This window comes from Phoca vitulina, unplaced genomic scaffold, assembly GCF_004348235.1.
Source record: "Phoca vitulina isolate PV1807 unplaced genomic scaffold, GSC_HSeal_1.0 scaffold35, whole genome shotgun sequence".
Taxonomy (NCBI): domain Eukaryota; kingdom Metazoa; phylum Chordata; class Mammalia; order Carnivora; family Phocidae; genus Phoca; species Phoca vitulina.
The window spans coordinates 3,940,136-3,964,356 of record NW_022589738.1 but is presented as its reverse complement, the minus strand read 5'-3'; the positions used below and the strand labels follow the sequence as shown (position 1 = coordinate 3,964,356).

General features: G+C 44.6%; 1 protein-coding gene and 1 pseudogene across 1 annotated transcript; both read right to left on the bottom strand.

Annotated features, from left to right (window-relative positions):
- Positions 1-206: 206 nt before the first annotated feature.
- Positions 207-8,206, bottom strand: LOC116645989 (annotated as a pseudogene).
- Positions 8,207-10,527: 2,321 nt separating this feature from the next.
- MAGEB3 (MAGE family member B3) lies at positions 10,528-11,598 on the bottom strand. Its single transcript, XM_032426478.1, has one exon. It carries the CDS (start codon positions 11,596-11,598, stop codon positions 10,528-10,530), a length of 1,071 nt encoding a protein of 356 aa, XP_032282369.1.
- Positions 11,599-24,221: the final 12,623 nt, after the last annotated feature.

Sequence of the window (24,221 nt, the reverse complement as noted above, 5' to 3'; positions counted from 1 at the left end):
TGTGTGATCCATGTCATTTATAAACTTGGATTCTGAATCTAAATAAACATTCTATTGAAAGGAACTATATTTGTAAGCTACCAATGTATAACAGGAAAACAAAGAAGATAAATATTATGGCCTCGCCAACCCCACCTTAGCCTCTCACTACTTCAAAGCTGGCAGCCCTCCTCAACAACAAAGCAAAGACTCTGCCTCAGCCCTGTCTAGGGACGAGAGGAGCGGCTGGACTTGGCCCGGGAACGTGCACCGGCCTTGGTAATAGAGGCAGCCTGGGCTGTGGCTTGGGCTCGGGCTCGCTCTTCCTCATCTCGCAGAGCCTCTTCATAATGGAATGGGAAGGCACTGGGGACGGTATTATGAACCTTGGCCAAAAACTCTAGGACTCTCATCTTGCTGGTCTCAGCATGGGCCCTCGGGCCCCACAGGAACTCGTAGCGTGGAGGATCACTGTTGGCCACCTGGCGGTACTCCAGGTACTTTTCCTGCACCAAATCTTGGGTGATGAGCTTCCTGGGCTCCCCAAAGATGAAGTGCCTCCTTCCATCATAGACGCCCAAAATATTCAGGAATCCCCAGATATCTTCCTCAGAGGCGCGGTTGCCACTCAAGAAGATCACACTCAGAAGAGGCATGAGAAGCCCATTCTTAGGAAAGCCCCAGGCGCTGCTCACACTGCCGTCACTGGTGAGGTCTGGGCTGCTGACGAGGGTATAGGAGTGACCGCCTGGCTTGACTTCCTTTAATGCTAGGCCAAAGACCAGCTCCATGCGCTCGGAGGCTCTCCTGAGGATCTCGGGGAAGTGCTCCCTGTGCCTTTTGTTGACGACTGTCAGCAGTGCAGCCTGCATAATGGGCGCCCTCACTGCATGCTTCTCCAGCAGGAAGTGTGCCCACATGCTCACGTCCTGGTTAGGGAATGTTCCAGTGAGTTCTCAGCAGAGGCTGGGGCTTCAGAGCAACTTGCACTTTCTCATCGTGGCTCTTGACACCTCATTCAGACCTCACGCATGAAATAGCTGCAGAAGTAATAATGGTGAGTAGGGATCTCTGAGGCTCCCAGCAATGCCAGCAATACAGCAATCTGAGGGAGCATCCCCAAAACAGAGGAGGAGAGGGGGACTCTTTGCTGCAATGGCCTAAGCCCCCTCGAGATCCCGGGTCTTACCTCAGGCCTAGTGGCATTTCTCATGTTGTTGAACTTACTCTTCTGATACTGAGGAATGATGACTCTGTGCTCACGAACAGCAGGCTGGACAGTGGGCAATGAGGGCACCTGGAGGAGGGACAATGGGATGGTGTGTGAACCTACAGCAGGGACATTCCACCTTGGCTTTAACCTCAGCAGGTTTTCTTGAGGACACTCTCTAGGAACCTACAAGGCTCCTGTTCTCCTTCAGCCTGCTCTGAGAAGCTACTGGAGACAAAGTGAGCCTTAGGCTATAGCCTGCTAGCCCTGTCCTTTACTGACTAGTGTGACAGCATGGCTGGTAGTGGGGCCACATGTGTTCTAACGTGGCAAGGGGTCCTCTATGTTTACCTTCCAAATTATTATAATAACTTTTGTCAAGACTTCGAACCCTTTCTCTCTGCTACACTGAGATTGATTCCTTAAAGCTCCCTGGGACCCATGAGAAAGAAGTGAGTAATGTACCTTAGGCCACCACCCTTACCAGGAGGCACTCAGTGCTTATAGCTCTGTGGGGACCTCTCTGTATTGGGGTTGCTAGGTCCTAAGTATCCATTCAGGGTCCTCATTCAGGGTCCTCATTTGGACACCACACAGGGTTGTGGACTGCCCCACCCCCCCCCACACACCTTCGGCTGACTGGTGACTGGACCCTCAGACCAAGGATCTCACCTCCTCTAGACATGATATAAAAAGTGATGGGGATCCATGAAAGAAATACTTGATAAACTAGACTTCATTAAAACTAAAGCTTCTGCCCTACAAAAAAGTCATCAAGAGAATAAGAAGATGAGCCACAGACTGGGAGAAAATGTTCGCAAAGGACATATCTGATGAAGGCTGTTAGCCAAAATAAACAAAGAACACTTAAAAGTCAACAAGAAGAAAACAAACAACCCAACCAAAAAATGAGCAAAATACATCAGAAAGGATGAATACCCACCATTTGCATCGACATGGATGGAACTGGAGGGGATTATGCTAAGTGAAATAAGTCAAGCAGAGAAAGACAATTATCATATGGTTTCATTCATATATGGAACATAAGGAATGGTGCGGAAGACCACAGTGGAAGGGAGGGAAAACTGAAATCAGAGAGGGAGCCAAACCATGAGAGACCCTGGACTCCAGGAACCAAACTGAGGGTTACAGAAGGGAGGGGGTGGGGGGACGGGGTAACCAGGTGATGGGTATTAAGAAGGGCATGTGTTGTGATGAACACTGGGTGTTATATGCAACTAATGAATCGTTGAACACTACATCGAAAACTAATGATGTACTATATGTTGGCTAAGTGAACATAATAATAAAAAAATAAAAACAGGTCATGAATAAATGTTAAAAAATGGGCAAAATATATGAACAGATACCTCATCAAGGAGGATATATAAAATGGCAAATTAGCATATGAAAAGATACTAAGCATAATACACCACTAGAAAGTTGCAAATTAAAATAAAAATGAAATGCCACTGCATGCTTTTTAGAATGACCAAAATTCAAAGTACTGACAACAGCAAATGCTGGTGAGGATACGGAGCAATAGGAACTCTCATTCATTGCTGGTGGGGATGCAAAATGGTACAGTCACTTTGCAAAAACAGTTTGGAAATTTCTTATTACACTAAACATATTCTACATGGTTGGCGGGAATGTAAATTGGTACAGCCACTCGGAAAACAGTATGGAGGTTCCTCAAAAAATTAAAAATAGAACTACCATATGACTCAGCAATCCTACTTCTGGGTATATATCCAAAGGAATTGAAATCAGGATTTTGAAGATATATCTGCACTCCCGTGTTCATTGCAGTGTTATTCACAATAGCTAAGACATATAGCTAAGCAGCCTAAATGTCTATTGATGGACAGATGGATAAAGAAAGGGTGAAACATACATACAATGGAATATCATTCACCCTTAAAAAGGAGGAAACCTTGCCATTTGCAACAGTATAGAGGACATTATGCTAAGTGAAATAAAGCTGACAGAGAAGGACAAATACTACATGATACCACTTATATGAGGAATCAAAAATAGATTCACAGCATCAGAGAGTGAATGGTGGTTGCCAGGGGCTAGGAGGAGGGGGAAATGGAGGGGTATTAATTAAAGCTTACAAAATTTCAGTTATACAAGGTAAATAAATCCTAGAGGTCTACCGGACAGCATAGAGCCTATAGTTAAAAATACTGTATTGTATACTCAAAATTTTGTTAAGAGGATAGATCTTATAGGGAGTGTTCTTATAACACATAAATAAATAAGGCAGGAGGAAACTTTTGGAGGTGATGGACGTTTTCATAATATAAATTGTGGTGACAATTTCATGGGTGCATACTTATCTACAAACTCATCAATTTGTACACATCAACTATGTACAGCTTTTTTGTCTGTCAATCGTACCTCAATAAAGCGTTTAAAAAAAAACCCGACTAAACATACTATACTATCTAGCAGTCATGCTCCTTGGTATTTACCCAAATGAGTTGAAAACTTATGTCCTCAAAAAAACCTTCACACGGATGTTCACAGCAGCTTTATTCATAGTTCCCAAAACTTGAAAGCAACCAAGATGTCCTTCGGCAGGTACATGGATAAATAAATCATGACACCCCAACAATGGAATACAGGCTTACCTTGTTTTATTGTGATTCACTTTACTGCATTTCCCACATATTGCATTTATTACAAATTGAAGTTTTGTGGCAGCCCTGCCCCAAGAAAGTCTCTTGGTGCCATTTTTCCAAAAGCATGTGCCCACTTTGTGTCTCTGTGTCCTATTTTGGTAATTCTTGCAATATTTCAAACTTTGTCATTATTATTATATTTGTTATGGTCATCTGTGACCAGTGATCTGTGATGTTACTGTTGTAATTGTTTCTGGGGCACCACAAATTGCACCCATATAAGATGGTGAACTTAGTTGACAAATTCTGTGTGCGTCTGACTGCTCCACTGACCGGCTGTTCCCCATATCTTTCCCTCTCCTTAGGCCTCCCTATTCCCTGAGGCACAAAAATGTTGAGATGAGGCCAATTAATAACCCTGCAGTGGCCTCTAAATGTTCAAGCGATAGGAAGAGTCCTACATCTCTCACTTTAAATCAAAAGCTCAATATCACTAGCCATCAGGGAAATACAAATCAAAACCACAATGAGATACCACTTTACACCAGTTAGAATGGCAAAAATTAACAAAACAGGAAACAACAAATGTTGGCGAGGATGTGGAGAAAGGGGAACCCTCTTACACTGTTGGTGGGAATGCAAGCTGGTGCAGCCACTCTGGAAAACAGTGTGGAGTTTCCTCAAGGTGTTAAAAATAGAGCTACCCTATGACCCAGCAAATGCACTATTAGGTATTTACCCCAAAGATACAGATGTAGTGAAAAGAAGGGGCACCTGCACCCCAATATTCATAGCAGCAATGTCCACAATAGCCAAACTGTGGAAAGAGCCAAGATGTCCTTCAAAAGATGAATGTATAAGGAAGATGTGGTTCATATATACAATGGAATATTATTCAGCCATCAGAAAGGATGAATACCCACCATTTGCAACGACATGGATGGAACTGGAGGGGATTATGCTAAGTGAAGTAAGTCAAGCAAAGAAAGACAATTATCATATGGTTTCACTCATACGTGGAACATAAGCAATAGCACAGAGGACCACAAGGGAAGGGAGGGAAATCTGAAGGGGGAGAAATCAGAGAGGAAGATGAACCATGAGAGACTATGGACCCTGGGAAACAAACTGAGGGTTTCAGAAGGGAAAGGGGGTAGGGGGAGGGAGTAACAGGGTGATGGGTATTGAGGAGGGCACGTATTGTGATGAGCACTGGGTGTTATATGCAACTAATGAATCACTGAACATTATATCAAAAACTAATGATGTACTATATCCTGGCTAACTGAACATAATAAAAAACAAGACAAAACAAAAACAAAAACAAAAGCTAGAAATGATTAAGCTTAGTGAGAAAGGCATGTCCAAAGCCGAGAAGGACAAAAGCTCAGCCTCTTGCACCAAACAGTTATCCAGGCTGTGAACGCAAAGGAAGAGTTCTTGAAGGAAATTGAAAGTGCTCCCCCAGTGAACATACTAACGATAAGAAAGCAAAACAGGCTTCTTGCTGATAGGGAGAAAGCATGAGTGGTCTGGACTCTCTGGAAGAGGAAACCAGCTACAACATTCCCTTAAGCCAAAGCCTAATCCAGAGCAAGGCCCTGACTCTCAATTCTATGAAGGCTGAGAGAGGCGAGGAAGCCGCCTAAGAAAAGCTTGAAGCCAGCAGAGGTTGGTTCACGAGTTTAAGGAAAAAGTTGTTTCCATAACATCATCGTGCACAGTGAGGCAGCAAGTGCTGAGGGAGAAGCTGCAGCAAGGTATCTGGAAGATCCAGCCAGGGTCACTGAGGAAGGGGGCTGCACTAAACAGCACATTTTCAGTGTACACAAAACAGCTTTATACTGGAAGAAGACACTATCTAGGGCTTTCATAGCTAGATAAGAGAAGTCAATGCCTGGCTTCAAACTTCAAAGGACAGGCCGACTCTTGTGAGGGGCTAATGCAGCTGGTGGCTGGAAGTTGAAGCCAGTGCTCGTTTCCCATCCCCCAAATCCTAGGGCCCTTAAGAATGATGCTAAATCTAGGGGCGCCTGGGTGGCTCAGTTGGTTGGGCTGCTGCCTTCGGCTCGGGTCATGATCCTGGAGTCTCGGGATCGAGTCCCGCGTCGGGCTCCCTGCTCAGCGGGGAGTCTGCTTCTCCCTCTGATCCTCCCCCCTCTCATGTTCTCTCTCTCTGCCTCATTCTCTCTCTCAAATAAATAAATAAAATCTTAAAAAAAAAAAAGAATGATGCTAAATCTACTCTGCTTGTGCTCTATAGAAGGAACAACGAAGCTTGTATGACAGGACATTTGTTTACAACATGGTTTTCTGAATATTTTAAGACCACTCTTGGGACCTGCTCAGAAGAAAAGATTCCTCTCAAAATATGACTGCTCATTGACAATGTGCCTGGTCGCCCAAGAGCTCTGATGGAGATGGACAATGAGTGCTCTTTTCATGCCTGCTGACACAACATCCACTCGGCAGCCCATAAATCAAGGAGTTATTTCACCTTTCAATTCTTATTGCTTAAGGAATATATTTTGTAAGGCTATAGCTGCTACAGATAGTGATTTCTTGGATGGATCTGGGCAAAGTTGATTGAAAACTTTCTCAAAAGGATTCACCATTCTACATGCCATGAAGAACATTCATGATTCATGGGAAGAGATCAAAATAGCAGTATGAATATGAGCTTGAAAAAAGTTGATGCCAAGCCTCCTTGGTGACTTTGAAGGATTCAAGCCTTCAGTGGAGGAAGTAACGGCAGATGTGGTGGAGAGAGCAAGAGAACTAGAATTATGTGGAGCCTGAAGATGGGACTGCATCGTTGCAATCTCTTGATCACACTTTAATGGATCAGGAGTTGCTTCGAATTCTTCTGACTCACTTTATTGTGATACTCACTTTATTGCCGTGGTCTGGAACCAAACCCACAGTATGTCTGAGGTATGCCTGTATTGGTCAGTGCTAAAAAGAAATGAGCTAATCAAGCCATGGAAAGGCATGGAGGAACCTTAGATGTGTATTACTAAGTGAAATAAGCCAATCTGAAAAGGCTACATACTGCATGATCCCAACTCTCTGACATTCTGGAAAAGGCAGAACTACAGAAAAAGTAAAAAGATCAGTGGTTTCTGCGGGGGGGGGGGGGGGGGAGGGAGGGATGAACAGACAGAACATAGAGGATTCTAGGGCAGTGAAATTACTATGTATACTGTATACTATGTATACTGTAACAGTGAATACAAGTCATCAAAGATTTGTCAAACCGGACAGAATGTAAGAACACCAAGAATCAACCTAATGTAACTATGAGCTTTCTGACATGTGGTTGTAAGTTGAGAGACTGTAGCACATGGACCACTCTCTGCAGGATGCTGAAAGCAGGGGAGGCTGTGTGTGTGTCAGGGAAGAGGGTAGATGGAAACTCTGTACTTTTTGCTCAGTTTTGCTGTGAACCTAAAATTGCTCTAAAGAATGAAGTCCGTTTTTTCAAACAAGTGATGCTGGGGGCACTCAGCCTCCTACCCTGGCCCTGGGGCTTTCAGTCTTGAGTGCAAGGGCAGGGCCAGACTGTTTGTTTTCCCATCTATTCAGGGACAGGTTGTCCCCTTGGTCCTCACTCAGTTTACTTGGTTTGACTCCTGGCAGGGCCCGAGGTTCCTCTCTTTCTTGGTCTGAGGACATTTCCCCAAAGAAAGGCTTATAGCTCCCCGAGATCTAATAGGAAGAGGCAAGGATGGCCTTATTTGGCCACACCTGCCAAGGTCTTCCACAAGTGACAGCTGTGGCAGGCAGCATGAGGCCCTATGATGGTGATCCCACTCAGGGTTCTAACTCAGTACCCTAAATCTGACTTATGTGAAGGCCCAAGACTCCTCTCCCTGCTGACCTGGGACCTCCCCCACTTTTCTGTTACCCCTGAGGAGGATATGAGGCCAGCTCTGCCTGCCATTTATGCCTGGAGCTCTGATGACAGTTTGAAGGATTCTGTGAGTCTCCACTGATGTGGGTTTGGTGGCCCCTGAATGCTTCAGAGTACTCACCTTCCTCCCGGCACCCCTTGGAAATCCTACCTCTACTGATCTGAGTTAATCAACCTCAGACCAAGATCTTCACATTTTTGACCTGTTAAGTGGGAGTCAGTTTCAGCCACGTCATTCCAAGGCTGTTTGGGGACTCTGAGGGCTGACAGCAGGGTCAGGAGTCTATGGGCCACACTGCTCTGGGTGGCTGCTCTCTTCACACCTCATTCAGAGTCCTCACCTTCATATGTGTCAGAGACTTCGAGTCCTCCCCCTAGTGACCTGAGGCTGCCTCTTAAGGCAGGACTCACCTGTCCCTGAGAACCCTGCGGAATAAGTGAGGGGATGCTCAGACTGACAACTTTGCCTGGCATGTTGCTCTCCCCTGTCCTACTATAAAGGGATCTTCATTATGGTTCCTGTTTCTTGACTGAAGGCTTCCTGGGAAAGGCCATGTCCCTGCAAACTCTTGACCATTTTCCCTACTGCAAACCCTTCAGAGACTGGGTCCCTGTCCCAGGAGTGATGTGAGACAGGGGAGCTGTAACACAAGGCAGAGACCCCCGAACACATGTGCTGTCAAAGGAAAAAAAAATACTTCATTTCTTCTCTTTAGCAACCAGACTTAGCTTTTTATGTAAGTTCTGTTTGAATAGATGTAACTTTCTTTATGGAAGGGAATATCCGAAATGATTTTGTGAGCCCCTGACTTTGGATATATAGATGATCCTATTGTCACTGAATATTATCTCTTTCTCTCCTTTATTCACACTTCTCAATTATTTTGATATGGTAATTGCTCTGGTTACGTATTCTAATCCAGTATCTTGGGCACAGAGTCCTTTTTAGTACCTGAGACACTTTTTGTAGCAATGAGAAGAAAGGGGGAAATAAGGAATATGAAGTTAGCCTAAGGCTGGGAGGAGTAGAAAAGTATGGGCTTCAGACTAATTCAGGCCAGGGGTCTGGTTCCAAACCTGTCACTTAGCAGCCATGTGAAATTGGGCACAACACTGAACTCTGTGAGGCTGTCTTTTCATCTGTGAAATGGGTTTGATGGCTCTGTCTTGGGGACTGGTAGCATGTCCATAATGCACGTAGATGTGCGTGGCACATTGCCTGGCCTGTACTGAGCTTTAAGGGTGCCAGTTCTTACGATTAATTTGTCCCCTGGAGTTTCAACTCACTGCAATGAGATTTAATTTTTAATCCAGGGGATGTCAGGAACTATGCAGTGCTCTAGAACAAAGAAAACTCTATCAGACAAAATGGTGCTTAGCAAGGAACACTAAGTAATTATTTCCCCATTCAAGTATGTCATCCAATGTCGGCGTAAGGTGGACTTCCTTAGTGGATGCAACACAAAACTCCTAAAACATATTTTAAGGCCCCCAAACGTACCTTTCTCTCAGCTGCCCTTCTTTCTAAACCACTCTGACTCTCATTCGTTCAACCACCAACAAAAATCTAGACCTTGCCTGGAGTTTGCCAAATGACAATCAAGATAACCTAATTTGAATGATGCTTTAGTGGAGTGGGCTCTGGCTCCCCCACCCCAGGGCCAAGGATGCCAGTCCAGTGGATTCTGGGCATCCACTCCAAAGGAGTATACCCTTATTTCTCAGAAACTGTCTGGAGATGATGTAAATAAAACCTTGAATTTGCACACTGCATTCACCTGCCCCGGGACAAGAGCACAGGACACGTTCCATCCCCGCCTCGGGTGATTTCTCTCTGGCTTTCCCACCATCCCAAAGTAATTGGTCAGGGCAGTTTGCCATTCTGGGCTTAGTCTTTCAACTCTGAATCCCACCATGTGAGGGCCTGGCCCCTGCTCCCTATGATAACAGCCTCATGGACGCCCCCCCCCCCCCCATGCAGCCAACTTAGAATTACCTCCCAATGAGGGACCTGCAGTCTCCGAAGGCCCGACGCTGCCTTTCTGCAGGGCACTGACACTTAACTGCTCTCATCTGGAACCACCTCTCTCCTGTTTTATCCCATCCTTCCATGTGTCCTTTCGGTCTTAGAGTGAATATCACCATTCTTCCTTATATGATAGACGCTTCTCGACTCTATAATTTTATGGTCAATGTCTCGGTCTTTTTCTCAGCTCTCCCAGTGCTAGCATGAAACCTTCTAAGAGCAGATGCTCAGGCGATGTTTGGGGAATAAATGAGCCCGTAAGCATGGTGTCTAATTTATTAAGGTTTAATTCTACATTCTTCAATTACTCAAGCACGTACTGTTATTTGGAATTTTTTAAAACACAGAGTAAAAGGGATTAGGAAGCCAAATACCAACCATCTTGTTCTTTTCCTCTGTATCTATTCCATATATTTTAGTGCTTATTTTTTTCATGTTTTCAAGGAAATGCATACACCAATGCCATGTTACGTTGTACCAGATTACTAAATAAGATGGAAATTTTCCTAATTTGTTTTATAAAACAGCAAAACTCTTAACTCTTAAACCTGATAAACAACAATAAGCAAGACCAATGTAACTCACAAATTTAGACTATAATGCTAGATAAGCCTTCACTTCAAAGTAACAACATTTGAAAAAGAACAAAAAATAAAAATGCTGATAAATCTCCAAATTACCCATACAGAACAGGAGTGCAGAGGTATTATACACTGTGTTCCCTCAGTCACACCCTGCCCTCCGCTCCTTAGAACACTGACTGCTCTCTTCAGCCACAACGTGAAGAATCCCCCTCAACTTCACTAGGTGTGGGAGGCACTGCTGGACATTCCCTGGGATATTCACTGGCCGTGGCATCCACCTCAGCCTGCAGCGTAACCGTGGCTTTGACTCGCTCTTCCTCATCTCGCAAAGCCTCTTCATACCAAGAGTGGAAAGCACTGGGGACGGTATGATTAATCTTGGCCCAAAACTCTAGCACTTTCATCTTGCTGGTCTCAGCGTGGGCTCGCGGGCCCCACAGGAACTCATAGCGTGGGGGATCACTGTTGGCCACCTGGCGGTACTCCAGGTACTTAAGCTTCACCAAATCTTGGGTGATGAGCTTCTTGGGCTCCCCAAATATGAAGTGCCTCTTCCCCGCATAGACTCTCATCTTATTCAGGAACTCCCAGATGTTCTCTTCAGTGGCACAGTTGCCCTTCATGAAGATCACACCCAGGAGATTCATCAGGAGACCGGTCTTGGGAAATCCTCTGCCACGGCTTATGGTTCCATTGTTGGGGAGGTCCATCTTGCTGACCAGGATATAGGAATGCTTGGTAGAATCGACTTCCTTTAAGTCAACACCAAAAACCACTTCCAAGCTGAAAGAGGCTCTTTTGAGGATCTCAAGGAAGCGATTTTTGTACTTTTTACTGACAATCTTCAGCATATCGGCTTTTGTGATGGGCTTTTTCCTTTTGTACATGTGCATCAGGAACTGCACCAAAATACCCGTTGTGTTGGTTAGAGGGTCTCCTTGAGACCGCACAGTGGTGAGTGGGGCCTGGGAGGAACTTCGCTTTTTCTCAATTTTGCGGTTGGCTCCTTTGTATGATCTTGTGCGAGAAACACCTGCAGACTTGGTGGATCGGGCTCTCTGAGACCTCTTGAGAGTGCTACGTGACCTAGCTGCAGGCTTTCTGTGAGGAAGAACACTAAAGGGAGGAGGGGCCGAGGAGGGGAATGCTTTCTCCTTGGCTGCAGTGGCCTGAGCACTCCCCCGACGCTGGATCCCACCTCGGGCTTGGTGGTGTTTCTCATGCGTGTGGAGCTTACTCTTCGGTCCCCGAGGCATGATGAGTGTGGCCAGGGACAGCAAGTAGGAGTGTGGGTAGGACAGCAGGTGATCTGGGCATGAGAGAAGAGAGGATGAAAGGGAGCACCTTCCACAAGGAGAGACCACCTTGGCTTTAACCAAGGCCGCCCCTGCAGGTTTCCGTGAGGACACAGCTCTAGGAAACCAAAGGGCTCCTGTTACGATCAACCTGTACTCTGAGAATCCTGTGGAAATAATTAAAGGGAGCCTCAGGCTGCAGCCTGCCAGCCCTGCTTGGTGCTTACTGGGGTTGAGAACAGTGGTGGCAGGTCTAGTCCTTGTGGGATCCTCTCTACTCTGGAGTATGAAGATCCTTTCAGTTCACATTCAGGACCATCATATCAACTTTTGGCAGGGCCTGGGCCCCCTCCTCTGTGCTGCTCTAAATTTACATCTCAAACCCAGGTCCTCAACTTCTTGGGACCCCTCAAGAGGAACTAAAGGGGCACCTCGGCCCATTACTGCTGGCTCAGCCCACTACTGCCACCAACTGCTGACAGTTCTGTGGGACTCTCTGTTCTAGAGTCATTGGGGTTCTCAGTCCTCATTCAGTGTCCTCACCTTGGCTCCAGGTAGGGCCTGGGACACCTTCCTCTGTTGATCTGATGTCTTTCCCCTCAAACAAAGGTTCTCACCAACCTGATGCCATCAAAAATAAAGTAGGGTTCACACACCCCTGACTTCCATGCCTGGGCTCCTTAGTGCTGCAGACAAGGGGGGGGGGGCTTTCTGGGGGGTGAGTACCATCACTCTTTATTCACGGTCCTCACTCTGACTTCTGTGAAGCCCTGGGTCTCCTCCCTCTGCAAAATTGAGGCCACTCAATTAGTCCAATAGCCTCACCTCTGGGACTCTCCAGACAGAAATGAGGCGGGTGCCTCAGCCTAAGAAATATTTGGCGTTTTCCCAGGGCTGAGAGAAGGGTCAGAATTTATGAGACACACTTTTTAGAGTTGATGCTCCCCTTAGTCCTCCCTCAGGTCTCTGACCTTAACTACAGGCAGGACTTAGGACTCCTGCCTCCAATACACTGGTAGGACTTAGGCCCCCTGGCTCAGAGCAAATCCTTAAATTCCGAGTCCCTAGAGGGGAAAGACAGGGTCCTCCATATAGGACTACTCCCACCTAGAGCCTCCAGAAATAAGTTCAGGGATGCTGCTTTCCCTAACTGGGAAGAGACCCCTCATTAGCACTCAGGGACCTCATTTTCACTGCAGACAGGACCCAGGCTACTCCCTTAGACCAAGGCCTTCCCTACCTGAGACTTTCCAGGCATAAAGTCTGATAGCTCTGCCAACAGCAGTAGTGAGACTTAGTGGGGCCTCATGTGTTATGGATCTGGATGGTCCCCTCAGTCCCCACGCAAGGTCCTTACCTTGACTCCAGAATAGCCCTGAGAATTCACTCTCAGGGGGCCAGAGTCCTCACCCACAGACAAATGTCTTTACTTCCTGGAAGCTGAATCGGAAGTAAGGATGAGTCATATCCGGCCACAACTGCCCAGGGTCTCTAAGGGCTGAAAGCAGGGGCAGGGCTCTGAGAGACCCCACTGTTCTGGAGTCGGTGGTCCCTAGGTCCTCACTTAGGGTATTCCTTTTGGTATCTATCAGAGCCTGAGACTCCTCCCTCCACTAAATTTGAGTTCACCAAGCTCCAAACAAAGCCTTCACTTCCAGGAGCTCTCGGGGAGTGGAAGGTGGTGATTGTCAGGGCCTGTCAAATAAAACTGTCCCTGCCTGGAGCCTCCCGGAACCAAATGTAGGGGTACTGTTTTCTGTCGCCATCTTTACTGGGAAGAGATCCCCTCATTAGCATTCAGGACCCTCCCCTCGGCTCCAGTTAGGGCCTACGTTTCCTTCATCTGCAGAATCAGGGCTACTCTCTTAGACCAAGGCCTTCCTCCCTAAGACTTTCTAGGCAGAACTCAGCCTAACAGCCGTGCCAGGACCTTCCATTGCCGACCCCAGGGGCAGGACTTTGTGGGGCCACTTTTGTTATAGGAGGGGGAATGGTCCCTTCACTTCACATGCAGGTCCTCACCTTGACTTCAGAGAAGACCTGGGAACCCACCCTCGGCGGAACAAATGCTACGCCCACTGGTCGATGTGTCTCTCCCACCCCCGTCTCCCAAGCGGAAGTTCAGGTGACTCATATCCGGTTATGGCTGCCGGGGGTTCTGAGGGCTGACCGCAAGGACTAGGCTCTGTGGGATTGCAGTGTTCTGAAGCTGGTGGTCCCTAGGTCCTCATTCAGGGTCCTCACCTATCAGGCTCTGATAGATACCAAGGTGAGGACCCTGACTGAGTGAGGACCCTGACTGAGGACCTGGGGACCACCAACTTCAGAACACTGCGATCCCACGAACTTGGGACTCCTCCCCCTACTGACCCAAGTCAGCCAGCCCCCAAGGCAAGCCCTCACCTTCCCGAGTCCCTAGTGAGGAGTCAGGGTGCACTGCTTCTGACTTAACTGCCTGGGGCCCCAGAGGCTTGAAAAGAGGGACAGGACTCTGTGAGCTTCTGTCTTTTGGGAAGAGATTCTCTCATTAGCACTGAGGGTCCTCACCTCGACTCCGAACCCTCTGCAGAAATGGGGCCCATCCTGTTAGACAAGGCCCTTCCCTCCCTGAGACTCACCAGGCAGAAATAAAAAGGCTTCTTGCCCTTATAGCTCTGCCTGAAGCCTCTCACAATTAAGAATGGGGGCGAGGGTTTGTAAAGCCCCCTCATTTGTGGGTCTAGCAATGTCCTCTTTACTCACTCAGGGACCTGACCTTGCTCCTGGCCAGTTGTGTGACTCCATCCTGTCTGACATGAGGTTACTGTGCTGGGATCAAGGGCTGCTCCTTCCTGAGACCTCCCAGGTGGAAGAGGGAGCCACATTACGCTAGGGATGTTTGGGTCCTGAGAGGCGGACAGCAGAGTCAAGTCTCTTTGGAACACCACTGTTCTGGAGTCGGTGGTCCCCACATTCATTACCCAGGGACCTCAACTTGATACCTATCCAACCCAGGATCCTCCCTCTACTGAAGTGTGACCATTCTCCTTAGGCTAAGAGTTTGACCTTGCTGAGAACTCTGAGGAGTAGAAGAGGGGATACCCACCCTGATTGCCTTGCCTGGGCATTCTAGGCTTGAGAGCAGGTTTGGCAGGTCTCTGAATGACCCCCTATAATGTGGGGTGGTTGTCTCCCCAGTCTTCATTCGTGGGGGTCCTGTCTCTCAAATCAAAGAACTGGGAAACTCCACATCCACGAAAACTGGAGCAGTGTCCCTAATGCAAACCTTGCAGGTTCTTGGCCCTGATTTGATTTGACATAGGAAAACCACAACATAAGACAGGGGACCCAAGAAAGAGGCGGACTGTCAAAGAAAAATGATGCTGATCTAGCCTTTTTTTCAGTAGTCAGAGCCTCTTGGGTGACTTCTGTTTTAGTTGATTTACTTCCCAACAGGAAGGAGTTTTCCAGGTTGGTTTCGTGATTCCCCAATCTTGAGGGTATCTGACACTGCATATGTAGATCGTCATATTGTCAATGAATATTATCTGTTTCTCCTCTTTGTTCATGCCTTTGATTTACTGTGGTATTTCTAACTACTTTAGCTATGTATTTCAATCCAGTTCTCTGCACACAGAATCCTTATTTCACCCCCTGAGGTAGTTTGGAGTATTAAGGAACACAAAGTTTGCTTTAGGCAGAGAAGAGTGGAATGATGGTGTGTTCGAGAGGAATTCAGACTAGGGGTCTAGTCCCAGCCCTGTCACTTACTAGCCCGGTAAACTTGAGCATATTACCAAACTCCAAGACAAAGAAATCACAATCAACCATAGTGCTGTTTAGTGATGTCAATTATGTAATATATCCTCATTAGAGGATATAATATACAGTGTGTTTGTGGGAGAGATTTTCTCAGTTTGATACAACTTAAAGTTCTCAGAATTTTTGTCAATGACCAATATTTTCCCTAACTTCCAGCTGCCCTTCCATCTGAATCACCATTATTTTCACTCATTTAACCATCAGCAAAAACCTAGACTTTGCCAAATTACACGCAAGATAAAGTAACTGAGTGCTCTTTCGATAGAGTGGTCTGTGACTCCCCCAATCCAGGGTAAAGAGTGCCAGTCGAGTGGGTTCTGGACACCCACCTCAAAGAAGCAGAACCCCTATTGCTCAGAAACTCCCTGGTGATGATGTACATAGAACATCTAGTCTGTACACTGTGTTCAGATGCACTGGGCAAGAGCACAGACACCTACCACTTCTCCACTATGTGGAGATCTTCTCTGGTTTAGCCACAATCCCAAAGAATATGTTAAGGACAAACTTCCATTGCAGGCTTAGTTTTTCATCTCTGAGGCCCTCCATCTGAGGGCCTGGCCCCTGCTCACCGCTCCCATAAACCTCATCTAGCCCACCATGCAATCTCACTTGAAATTTCCCCTCGCTGAAGGGCATGCAGTTTCCTAAAGCTCCACACGGCCTTGCCCCAGGACTTTGGTACTTGACTGCTTTCAACTCAAGCCTCCTCCCCTCTTCAAACCCCTCCCCCCCTTTTTACTTGTTCTTCAGATCACAGAGAATATATCACCATCTCTTTTTATATGATAGCAGCATCCAGACTCTAAAATTCAATGGGCAGGGGCTAGAACTTGTTGTTGCTGTTTTGAGTGTTTGTTGTTTTTTTTTTTTTTTTTTAAGTATCCCCAGTACTAGCCCGAAGCCTTCCAAAGAGCTCATTCCCACTTAAGGATTGGAAATAAGTGAGAGTGAGCATGAGGTCTAACGCACCAACATTTCATTTCTCTTACACACCTGAATAATCTAAGCAAGTCTAGGTATATAACTTCTACTTTTATGAGAAGAAACACTAGAAGGAATTAGGCAAACCAAGAATTGACAATCTTTTCCTTATTTACACTTTCTTTTTTTTCCCTTAATGATTAAATATTTATAAAGTGCCTACTGTATACTAGGCACTGTGCTGAGGCTACAACCCCAAATAAGACAGAATGTCTGCTTCTTTACAAACAACTTTATTGAGGTATGATTGACATACCAAAAGCTGTACACATTTAATGTATACAACTTGATGAGCTGGAAGATAAATATGCACCTGTGGGGGCGCCTGGGTGGCTCAGATGGTTAAGCGTCTGCCTTCGGCTCAGGTCATGATCCCAGGGTCCTGGGATCGAGTCCCACATCGGGCTCTCTGCTCCTTGGGAGCCTGCTTCTCCCTCTGCCTCTCTCTCTCTCTCTCTGTCTCTCATGAATAAATAAATAAAAATCTTTAAAAAAAAAAAAAGTATGCACCTGTGAACCACCACCACGAATCAATGCCATAAACATACCCATTCCCTCCAAAAGTTTTCTCCTGCCCTTTTTATTATTTTTCAGGAGTACAATAACAATTAACATAATATCTACCCTCTCAGCAAACTTTTAAATATCCAGTATGACATTGTTATCTATAGATGCTATACAGTATATTTCTAGGACTTACTCACCTTCTAGAACTGAAACTCTGTATCCCTTGCCCAATGCCTCTCCAATACCCCTCCTCTCAGCACCTGGCAGCCACCATACTATTCTGCTTCTATCAGTTTGACTATTTTAGATTCCTTATATAACATGTATTTGTCCTTTTGTGTCTGGCTTATTTCACTTAGCATAATGTTTTCCAGGTTCATTTCTGTTGTTGCAAATGGCAAGGTTTCCTTCTTTTTAAGGTTGAATAATAGATGTATATGCCATATTTTCTTTATACATTCATCCAACAATGAACATTTAGGTTGCATCCATGTCTTGGCTATTGTGAACAGTGCTGCAATGAACATGGGGTGCAGATATTTCTTCAAGATCCTAATTTCAATTCCTTTCGATACAGACCCAGAAACAGAATTGCTGGATCATATGACAGCTCCATTTTTAATTTTTTGAGGAACCCCCATACTGCTCCATAGTGGGTATGCCAATTTACATTCCCATCAACAGTGTAAAAGAGTTGTCTTGCCCAAATACTTGCATTTAATCAGCTTACTCTCTACTTGGGGAGAGAGCAAGACAATAAACTTTGTAATTGTTGTGCTAAGAACACTTAATGTGAGAACTACATTCTCAACAAATTTTTAAGAGCACAATAAAATATTGTTAAATATATGCACAATGCTTTTTTCCTAAGCACACCGATTTTTCTTTCTTTTTAATTTTATTTTAAATCTATTAATTAACATATAGTGTATTATTAGTTTCAGAGGTAGAGTTTAGTGGTTCATCAGTTAGGCACAAGGTGTTACAGCAGATCTCTAGAATCTATTCATCTTGCATAACTGAAACTATACCAGTTCAACAACTTCTCATTTCTCCCTGACCCCCAAGCCCTGGCCACCACCATTCTACTCTGTGTTTCTATTTGTTTGACTATTTTGGATACTATATAAATGGAATCATGCAGTATTTATCCTTATGTGACTGGCTTATTTCATTTAGAATAATGTCACCCAGATTCATCCACGTTGTCCTATGTAAGAGGATTTCCTTTATTTTTAAGGCCAAATAATATTCCACTGTATGTATATATTACATTTTCTTTATCCATTTATCTGCTGATGGAGATTTGGGTTGTTTCCACATCTTGGCTATTTTAAGTAATGGTGTAATGAACATAGGAATGCAGATAACTCTTTAAGATACTGATTTCATTTCCTTTGGGTATATACTCAGAAGTGGGATTGCTGAATCATGTGGTAGCTCTAATTTTAATTTTCTAAGGAATCTCCAAACAGTTTCTCCATAATGGCTGTACCAATTTACATTCCCACCAACAGTGCACAAGATTCCCTTTTCTCCACACTCCCACCTTGTTATTTCTTGTCTTTTTGATAATAGCCATCCTACTAACAAGTTTGAGGTGATATCATTTGAGGTGGTATCTTTACTTGTTTGTTTGCTATTGAGTTGTACGAGTTCCTTGTATAATTTCGATATCAGTCCCTTAGATATATGGTTTGCTAATATTTCCTCCCACTCCACAGATTGCCTTTTTGTTGATTGTTTCCATTGCTGTACAGATGACTTTTGGTTTGATGTAGTCCCACTTGTTTCTGCTTTTCTTGCCTGTGTGTCTGTTGTCATATTCAAAAAAATCTCTGCTAAGACCACTGTCAAAGAGATTTTTCCCTGTTTTTTCCTTAGGAATTTTATGGTTTTGAGTCTCATTTTTAAGTCTTTAATTCATTTTTCATTAATCTTTGAGCATGACATAAATAGCTTCCAATTCAATTCTTTTGCATGTGGATATTCAGTTTCCCAATAGCATTTAATTGAAGAGACTATCCTTTCAACCATTGTGTATTCTTGGTGGCCTTGTTACCAATTACTTGACCATTTATGCATGGGTTTATTTCTGGGCTTTATTCTGTTCCATTGGTCTATGTGTCTGATTTTATACTAGTATAACACTGTTTTGTTTTTGTTTTGTTTTGTTTTGTTTTGAGAGAGAGAGAGAGAGAGAGAGAGAGAGAGTGTGTGTGTGTGTGTGAGCAGGGGGTGGGGTAGGGACAGAGGAAGAGGTGGAGAGAGCATCTTAAGCAGTCTCCACACCCAGGGCAGAGCCCGATGCGGAGCTTGATCGCACGATCCTGAGATCATGACCTGAGCCAAAAATCAAGAGTTGGACGCTTAACTGAGCCACCCAGGCACCCCAACACTGTTTTCATTAATATAGTTTTGTAATATAGTTCAAACTCAAGAAGTATGATGCCTCCATCTTTGTTCCTTTTTCTCAACATTACTTTGGTATTCAGGGCCTCTTGCGATTTCATATGAAATTCAGGGTTTTTTTTTTTTTTTCTATTTCTATGAAAAATTCATTGGAATTATGATAGTTACTGCACTTAATCTGTAGATCACTTTGAGTAGTATGAATTTTTTAAAAAACGTTAATTCTTTCCATCAGTGAACATGGGATATCCTTCCTTTTATTTGTGTATTCTTCAATTTCTTCCATCAATGTCTTATTGTTTTCAGTGTATAGATCTTTTTCCTTCTTGGTTAAATTTATTCCTATTTTATTTTTTGACACTTTTAAATAGAATTATTTTCTTAATTTCTTTTTCAAATAGTTTGTTGTTAGTATATAGAAACACAATTGATTTTTGTGTTTTGATTTTGTATCCTGCAACTGAATACATTTATTAGTTCTAAAAGTATTTTGGGTACATGGCATCACCTCAATCTCTTCCCCCATATAGAGAGGAGTCACAGTCTCTCTCGGGGCTCAGCTGTGCTAACTTGAGGGAGGGGCTGATGCCAGTGAAGTCTAATTACTGTTCCTACCCATTTCAAGTGTAGTTGATTTCAGTTTTATGCTCACATGTAGTATCACACTTTCTTGAATAGATTCTGGACCTTTCATAAAGATATTTGTTACTTATATCATAGTTAACTCTGTGCTTCTGTGGGTAAATAAGGGCTGGAAATTCTTATTCCACCACCTTGTTGGTACCAAAAGCTTTTCTTTATTTCTTGATACCAACAATTCTACCACAGGGCTCATTCACATTTGCAAGAAAATCCCCATTCATATGACATGTTATTTTGCTCTAGACCACAAAAAGAGATGCAAGGTGGGGCACCTGGTTGGCTCAGTCAGTTAAGCATCCAACTTTTGATTTCAGCTCAGGTCCAGATCTCAGAGTCCTGAGATCAAGCCCTGCCTTGGGCCCTGTGCTGGAAGTGGAGCCTGCTTAAAGATTCTCTCTCCCTCTTCCCGTACCCCTCAACCCCGGTCATGTGCACTCTCACTCTCTCTCTAAAAACCAAGAGAGAGGGAGAGATGTAAGGATTTTTAATTTGTTGCACAAAATACCAGAACATTTATACTTACACTAATCAATAGCAATACATGTGTGATACATATTATTCATAAACACAGATACTGAAGTCAAATAAACCTTCTATTTCAAGAAACAGTATTTTAAGAGTACCAAAAAGAAACTCCAAAATAAAAACAGATAAATCTCCTACTTACTCAAGTAAAGCAAGAACAAAAAGAAGACATATACAATGCGTTCCTTTGAGCTCCACCTAGGTGCTTCACTACTTAGAATGCTGACCTCTCTTTTTACCACAAGATGAAAAATTCCCCCACCCTACCCCGACTTCACTAGATGTGGGAGTTGTTACTGGTCTCGGCCCTGGCACACTCCCTGGTCCTGGCAGCAGTGCCAGACCTGACAGCCACTCTGGCTCATGTTCTCGCTCACGTCTCAAAGCCTCTTTACGCTTCATCATGTGATGAATTCAGGACCTCCAAGGGCTGACAGCAGGACCTGGACTCTATGGGCCACCAGGGTTCTGGGTGGGTGCTTCCTTCGTTCTTTTAAAGGGAACTCACATTTATATCTGATAACTCCCTCTTCTGACCTGAGATTGCCTTCCTCAGACCAAAGCTCTCAAGACCCTGACAACTGTGTTGAAACAGTGAGGAGATTCCCAGGCTGACAGCTCTGCCTGGAGCCTTCTAGCTTTGAGAGAAGGCAGGGGCTGCTGTCTCTGTAACACCCAATATTCTGGGATGTTGCTTCCTCCTTTCCCCAGTTCTGGTTCATGGATATCCTCCTAAAGGCTCTTGACACTTCCATTAAGGGCTTCTTGGGCAATGCCACATCCCTGAAAATTCTTGAGCCGTTTCCCTACTCTGAACCTTGAAGAGAATGGGTCCTTGTCCTAGGAGTGATAGGAGATGGGAAATCCACAACTGCACATATCAGGGGGCCCAGGTAAGTGGACTGTAAGAGAAATAAACTATGTTGGTCTATCCTTCTTTTTCCTGGCCAGGCTTAAGTTCTCATGTAACCTCTGTTCTAATACATTTACTTTTTATAAGGAAGTGGCTGAGTCAGAAAATTTTTTTGAGTCCCTGATCTTTTAAGGTTATCTGAAATCACATATGCAGATGATCCTATAGCCTGCAAATATTATCTCTTTTTTCCCCTTTATTCACACCTCACATTTATTTTAGTACTATTATTGCTCTGGCATATCATAATATACCTGGTATGGAGTAGTTGGTTGCCTCATTCCTCATGCAGGATTCTTTTTTTTAAAAGATTTATTTACTTTAGAGAGAGAGAGAGAGGGAGCTTGCGTATGAGTGGCGGGAGGGGCAGAGGGAGAGACTCTTCAAGCCGACTGCCTGCTGAGCGTTGGAGCTCAACATGGGGCTCAATCCCACCACCCAGGAGCTCAGGACCTGAGCCAAAACCGAGAGTCGGATGCTTAACCGACTGAGCCCCCCAGGCGCCCCCTCATACAGGACTCTTACGTTGATATTGTCATGGCTGGGATTCCACTTCCGAACGGCCAGCAGGTAAACCAAGGCCTTCATTCCCATGCGACCCTCCAGGCAGAAGTCGGGGGGCACTTGAGCCTGCCAGGTCTTGCCTGTGCCTCCCAGGCGAACAGTAGAGAAGGTGCTCGGTGTAGTCCTGTCAGTTGTGCGTTGGGTGATCCCCATGTCCACACACAGTGTCTTCACCCTTCCCAGGACTCCACCCTCTCTGCTGATCTGAAGATACAGCCTTCGGACAAAGGCCACACCTTCCCAGGGCAACACTTCGGAACTCACCGAGCTGACAACTGGGACAGGGTTTTTATGGGATCCTACTGTTCTGGCTGGGTCCTTTCATTGTCCTCCTTCAGGTCCATCTCCATGATTTCTGAGAGACTGAACCTCCTTTCTCTAATGACCGGAGGCCTCTGCCCTTAGCTGAAGGCTCTTGTGTCAGTGAGAAGCCCTAACCCTAAGTGAGGGTATGCTCAGCCTCACAACTGTGTCTGAGACCGTCTGTGCTTAAGAACAGAGGGGACTCAAGTCCCTGGCATCCCCTATATTCTGCAGTGTGGGTCTCCCCAATCCTTCTACAAGGGTCCTCACCTTGGTTTCTGTCTCTAGGACTTAAGGCTTCCCGGGAAATTCCACAGCTCTGCACCTCTGGAGCAGTTTCTGCTTTGCAAACCTTGCAGAGAATGCGCCTCTATCCTGGGAGTGATGTGAAATCGGGAAGCTGTAGCACAAGGCAGGAATCCCAGGCCAGGTGGTGGGCCATCATGGGAAAAAAATACACTTGAGCTATTCCTTCCGTTCATCAGCCAGGTGAAGATTCTCATGTAGCTTCTGTTCTGCGAGATCTACTTTCTACAGGTAACAGATTGTCCAGGCTGATTCTGAGAGCCCCTGATATTCTGAGGTGTTTTAACATTGCAAATGCAGATGGTCATACTGTCGCCTAATCCTGTCATTTATTTAATTATACCTCTTAATTATTTTGGTATTCTTTTTGCTCTGACTATATATTCCAATCCAGCAGTTTGGACACAAAGCCATTCTTTTTATCACCTAAGACAAATCTTGAAGTACTGAGAAGAAAACTGAAATAAGAAACACAGGGTGTGGCTCAGGGTGGGAGGAGTAAAACAGTGTGGGCTCTATAATAATTGAGACCAGGAGTCGAGTCCCAGCCTTGTCATTTGCTAGCCCTATGAATTTTGGCACACTGCTGAACTCTATGAGCCTCAAGCTCTTCTCTATGAAGTAAGTTTGATGAGCCCTATCTTGTAGGACTGGTGGAGTATGTGTAATGTACAGAAAGCATCTGTTGCTGGGCCTGTCTTGTACTAAGACATTAGGGAATGGCAGTTATTACTATGATTATCTTGACCTCAGACATTACAATCTATGCAGCTGAGTTTTGTTTTTTACAACTAAGACATGTCAGAGAATATGCAGTGCCCTGGCCAAGAAAAACCTCCCAATCAGCCAAAATTCTGCTTAGGAATGAAAACATAAGTAATATGTTCTCTCAGCCCCCTCTTTACCATGCTTTTCACTTGTTCTTTATGAAGTACTATCTCACCCTCTTCCATAAGGACAGCTGCTCCTAGAATCTATAATTGTATGGGCAGTGGCTGGGTCTTCTTTGACTAAACATCCCCAGTACAAGCATGAAGACTTCCCAAGAACAGATGTTCAACGTCTGTGTAAAATAAGAGACACGAATAAAGAGGTCTGATTCACTATGATTTATATTCTCAAACATTCTTGACGAACATAAACAAATTGAGGTATACGTCTTTTAAATTTACAAAAAGTAAGACAAACCAAGAATTAACCAATTTTTACTCGATCTCTCTGTCCATCCATCCATCCATCCATCCATCCATTAATCCATCCATCTATCTACCTTCTGATCCCAACTATTTTAGTTTGGAACTCTCACTTTTCCAAGGATATTCCTATCCTAAAGCCATGTTAGCTTGCTCTGGATCACAAAAGTGCTTTAAGGATGTCTAATTTTTATTTCAAAAAAACAAAAACAAAAACAAACTCTTACTCCTAAACCTGATAAACAGCAATAAATGTGTGATCCATGTCATTCATAAACTTATATTCTGAATCTAAATAAACTTTCTGTTGAAAGGAACACTGCTTGAAACATGTAAACAAACAAACAAAAAGATAGCAAGTTATTTGTGCGTATCAGGAACACTAATTAATAGGCCTTTCCAACAACAAAGCGAAGACTCTGCCTCAGCCCTGT